This window comes from Chrysoperla carnea, chromosome 4 (genome assembly GCF_905475395.1).
Source record: "Chrysoperla carnea chromosome 4, inChrCarn1.1, whole genome shotgun sequence".
Lineage (NCBI taxonomy): Eukaryota > Metazoa > Arthropoda > Insecta > Neuroptera > Chrysopidae > Chrysoperla > Chrysoperla carnea.
The window spans coordinates 75,711,255-75,716,476 of NC_058340.1; the positions used below are offsets into that span (position 1 = coordinate 75,711,255).

Consider the following 5,222-nt stretch of genomic DNA (forward strand, 5'->3'; position numbering starts at 1 on the left):
CCCTCACGAGTAAACAGTGACGTTTACAAAAAGATGTTTCAAACAAAAGTTGTTAATTTTTTTATAAGGAAGAAAAAATTTCAGCTTTATATCTCTTTTCGTATTCAAAGACGAACAGGTGGACTTACAGACTGACAGACAGACAACAGGAAATGGACTCCTTAGGTGATTTTATGAATACCTATACCAATATTTTGTTGGTAGCATCAATATTTTTAAGCTTTATAAACTTGGGACTAAATTTCGTATACCTTGATATATATTTTACATATATACAGGGTATAAAAATACTTTTTAAAACAATTGATAGTTGTCTATCTTTGTTTAAAATCCGGAATGACTACTCCCACTCGGTCGATGGCATTTATATTTCTAACAGACATTTTTAATACTGATCTTCATAATTAAATAAGGATTGAATCAAAATGGAAATGATAAATATATTAAATACATGCGATAGAATGAGAAAGAATAATAAATATAAATGAAACTGTATTGTAGTTTGTTAATCCCACATTAATATGAAGAAAGTCTGCAGTCAATGTACGACGAATGACTAAGCCCCGTTACATTTAATAAAACATTTCTCATGCTAATTTAATGGGAAAGAATGAGACGAATATATTGTTGCATGTTACACTACATTTTATTTAATACAATGTTGTTCATAAAATATGTACTACTATTTTTGTTTATTTGTACCGTCATCAATCATCATGCAGACATCGGAACAAACCCATTTTGCTATACTATGCAATACAATATAAGTACCAGAGACTATATCAGTAAATCACCGATATATTCTCTGATAAGTACAAAGGTACAAGCAGGATGTTTCCATGATAGCTTTCATGAAGGTTATAAAGAAACCTTCATGATAGCTTTCATGGGATTCAGAAAGAGAGTAAATAAATTCCTATACAATTATACTTACACTATGAAACGAAATACAGGCTGAATGTGAATTCTTCAAGCCAGCCAAAAGCCAGCTACGTAGATCAGAGACTATATTAGTAAACCTTTACCGATATATTCTCTGACGTAGATGGATTCAATATTTTTTGAATATATGTGTACGGAAAATAGTTTCAATTATATTTATGTAAAACATTTTGATAAATATTTTGACAGATAAGTTGTTTTCTAAACTTTATATGGATAATTTTCAATAAAATCATATTTAAAACTATTTAAAATCGTATGAGTGTGTTAAATAATTAAAAGAGAAAATGGCTATAAATTTAGATAAAAATAAGGAATCATTAAAAGCCGCTTGGAAAGATGTCCTTAATGATAAAACCGATACAAATTGGTAAGTACAAAATTTGTTCTTATCTTTTTTATTTCAATTTCCGGCAAAAAAATGCATATAAAATTTATTCGAACGTATTATGTATTATTCGATACAATGAAATTTTGGAATACTTGAAATACATTTTTTTGAGGTTAGAATCATCAGGTTGTTTTTCAATTGTAATAAGGCGGTTCCCTTCTTATCAAAAATTCATATGTGGTTACTTCAAAACGATTATAAATGTGATTCATTTAAACCACAGCTAGTTTAATGACCATTTTTACTCGGTTGATCTAATTTTAAATATTTCTAGAAAATTCTGACTGATTGAAAGTGAAGAATCCACTGAACATATCACCTATGTTCTCCTAATATTTGAGATACAATCTCATGGATCTGAGAATATCTCCTCTCTACTGGAGACTGTGGAAATTGACGTGGCAGTTAATGATGACCTATCGGTCAGAGAAAGTGTCGTTGATTCCATAGACTCCAATGCCGAGAAGGATCTGCTCAAATCCACCAGGTCTGAGACAAAACTGTGACTAATAAAAAAACGTCGAAAGTTTTTCCCTGGGGTACAATATACAAGAAATGCTTACCGAGGAGAAAAAACATACCTTGAATAAATGAGCTCAATAAGTAGACGAACTGTAATTGGGCATAGTCCTTTTGATCTCAACAAAATCTACCACCAATCAAAGAAGATTGAGAGTATTACCGTGAAACAACGAGCAGACTCGTTAGCGAAAAAGCTACACTTGTAGAAAAACGGCACAGAAGGGGCGCTCAGCTCAAAAGTTTAAAACAACCCAAAATGATATTACATTGTTAATTCTTCTTTTAGGGCAATATTTGGCTACGAAGGACAAACCAATGATCTTAAAGTTGTAAGTACAGGGTCTGGGGGTATCGAAGAAATGATCGAAGATTTAAATAGTGGTAAAATAATGTATGCATTCTTAAAAGTAGACGATCCAAAAACTACTTTGCCCAAATACGTTCTGGTCAATTGGCAAGGTGAAGGTGCAAATATTGTACGTAAAGGTACATGCGCTAATCATGTTCGTGATGTAGCAAACTTTTTCTCTGGTGCACATGTTACAATGAACGCTCGTAACGAAGAAGATCTAGAACCGCAGATAGTTATCGATAAAGTAGCAAAATCAACTGGATCAGCGTATAGTTTTAAGGCACCACGTACTAGCGAAACAATTGAAGCACAAAAACCAGTCGGTACAAATTATCAACGTGTAAATCCGGTCAAAGAAATTAATGCACAAGAACGTAATCAATTTTGGTTGCGCGAAGAACAAGAAGAGAAGAAACGTATTGAAGAAGAACGGAAACGTCGTGACTTGGATCGACAAAAAATGGAAGAAGAATTAAAACGACGTGAAATCGCTGAAACTGCTTCAAGAGATATTCAAGATGAAAAAAGAAATGCATCGATTAATGAAATGCGGCGTATTGAAGCACAAGCTGTTTGCTTAGAAAATAAACAAAAACTGGATAAAGAAACAGAACGTTTGGATCGAGAACCAGAGGAAAAACATAACACCACGGGGGATGATCTGCGAAAACAACGAAATCAAGAGGCACAACAATTAATAGGGAAACGTACGTCGAATGCACGCTCAATATTCGAACAAAATACATCAGCGGGTCAAATGTCGTCACCGTCGAAAGTATTCAATTTACAAGCTCCACCTGCCTCGAAACTAGTTAATAATACACCGAAGGTCGAGGCACCCATTGAAGAACCACCGACGCCTGTCGTCCCAGTAATCAATAATAATAAACAAATCGAAGATTTACAACAGTCGCAACAAATCGTGTCCGATTTAGATTCAGATGAACAGGAACAATTCTCAACAATTAAACGTTCACCAAAATCACCGAATAATGATGTAACAGCGGAAAATTTAAAGAATCGTGAAATTCATGGCACAGCGGCATTAGCGAATAATTCAACGATTGATAAAATTATTGAGAAAGTACGAAAGGATGAAAGTAAACTACCGCCAATTGTTACCGAACAACAAATTGTTGATGAAATGGTTTATCAAGATTTAGGGGATGATTTAGGCTTAAGGGCACGTGCATTATACGATTATCAAGCTGGTAAGTATCACAATTATTGTTCATTTATCTGTGCCTGTGAATTTGCTCGCGTCGAACAGTTTTATAAAGTAAGAAAATAAGGGGAAACTTAAGTATAGAAGGAAAATGATTTTTCGGACATTGATATTGGGAGATAGTTGGATAAATCTATCGGATTTTGATAATAGGTTAGGTTAGAGGTTAGGTTTGAGTGGCTGTCCTGGGGTGGGACACACTTAGACCATAGGGTCCGTTGTGATACCGTAAATGGATTGGCCCATCCCCGGCCACTACTCCATGAAACATTTGGAGCTGTTTAAGAACAGCAGGAGGGCTTTGACATCGACTGACTTTAGGTCGGAGATGTCGTCAAAGAGAGGCTGGCTCAAGTAAGTCCATCTCCTCATGACAAGAGCTGGGCAGTGACAGTGAAGATGAGACATTGTCTTCTCCTCGTCATCACTGTGACAGCTCCTGCAGTTCACTGCAGTTCAGCATGCTTGCCGCCCAGCCAGTGTCCTGTGATAGTCGCAACAACTTTGCGAACAGACGCCCTTGGAAGTGATATGAGAACTTCGGAACGCCTGCGATTATACTCAGACCATGTCTGTCTTGTAGTACCACAAGTACGTTCTTCCCTCTACTTGCAGTTCGCCAATGGAACTCCCGGGGATTTTGATAATAAATTCGGATAATTTTGGGAAATTTTTTAAAAATAGGTTGTAAAAAATACAGAAAAAGAGTTTTCTGGTTCCATTGATCGGATTGAGATGAATAAAAAAAAGAATTGCTTGTTATGAATTTCTGCATCGACCTTGCCGGGTATCGAACCCTGAAAATATCAAAATAATCACAAAATCTCAAGAAATCGCTGTAACCTCATGTTTTAAACTTTCTCTGGTAACTTTTCGAAAAATGAAGGAATTAAGTTGCAATTCGGGAAAAAGATCTAACTTGTGATCATAAAAAAGGGTGATAATTTTTAGCCCGAATTGTCATTTACCAAAAATTTTCGAATTTATCATCAAAATTCGGTAGATTTATTCAACTATTAGGCATTAATCCAGAATGATTTCGAATGATTTTGTAAATTAATGTTTCTTTTTAATTTCTTTGTTTTTAGCTGACGATACAGAAATCACATTCGATCCAGGTGATATTATCACACATATTGATCAAATTGATGAAGGTTGGTGGCAAGGTTTAGGTCCGGATGGTACATTTGGATTATTTCCAGCAAATTATGTTGAACTGATATTTTAAGTTAAAGCAAAAACACAACAACACACAACAAACTTAAATTTTTATGCTTCGATATTTCAAAATAAGATTTTTGCTATACATTTTTTTTAATCGTATTTGTCAATTTTTCGAATTATCGAATCATAAATCATTATTAATTAATTAGATAAATATAAATATAGGGTGATTTTTTAAGCTGACATAACTTTTATCTATACTTTTATCGATAAAAATGCTTCAAGCGAAAAATTTTTGGTGTGCAAGCACACAGCTTACGCAGATATTAAACTTGACCTAGGTTTTCAAGCTCAATGAAAAGCTCACTCTACTCGATAGCTGGTAAGGGATAGATGAACACTTTAAATAAGAAAGTTGTTATTGATAAAAAAGTAACGTTTTTTATTCAAAATATTTTTCCGCAAACCATACAGTTTAGGCAAAAACGGACTTAAAAGTTTTAGGGTAATAGGGAATATTCATGAAATTTAAATTTGGTTCAAATATTTTTCTTCCGTAACTTTAATGACTGGACATTTCTTAAAATTAATTAATAAAAGTACAAATTAAAAGAGGGCATTTAAAA

At 34.0% G+C, this 5,222-nt stretch overlaps 1 protein-coding gene across 1 annotated transcript; it reads left to right on the forward strand.

Moving 5' to 3' along the window:
* Positions 1–1,134: 1,134 nt before the first annotated feature.
* On the forward strand, positions 1,135–4,738 carry LOC123297584 (drebrin-like protein B). Its single transcript, XM_044879308.1, has 3 exons — positions 1,135–1,312; positions 2,142–3,418; positions 4,521–4,738. Exons 1-3 carry the CDS (start codon positions 1,230–1,232, stop codon positions 4,658–4,660), a joined length of 1,500 nt encoding a protein of 499 aa, XP_044735243.1. The 5' UTR covers positions 1,135–1,229; the 3' UTR covers positions 4,661–4,738.
* The last annotated feature ends 484 nt before the right edge of the window (positions 4,739–5,222 follow it).

Coding starts and splice junctions, on each gene's coding strand:
- LOC123297584 (XM_044879308.1), top strand. CDS start 1,230: ATGGCTATAAATTTAGATAAAAATAAGGAATCATTAAAAGCCGCTTGG. Junction 1,313..2,141: donor GATAAAACCGATACAAATTG/GTAAGTACAAAA, acceptor TTCTTCTTTTAG/GGCAATATTTGGCTACGAAG. Junction 3,419..4,520: donor ATTATACGATTATCAAGCTG/GTAAGTATCACA, acceptor CTTTGTTTTTAG/CTGACGATACAGAAATCACA.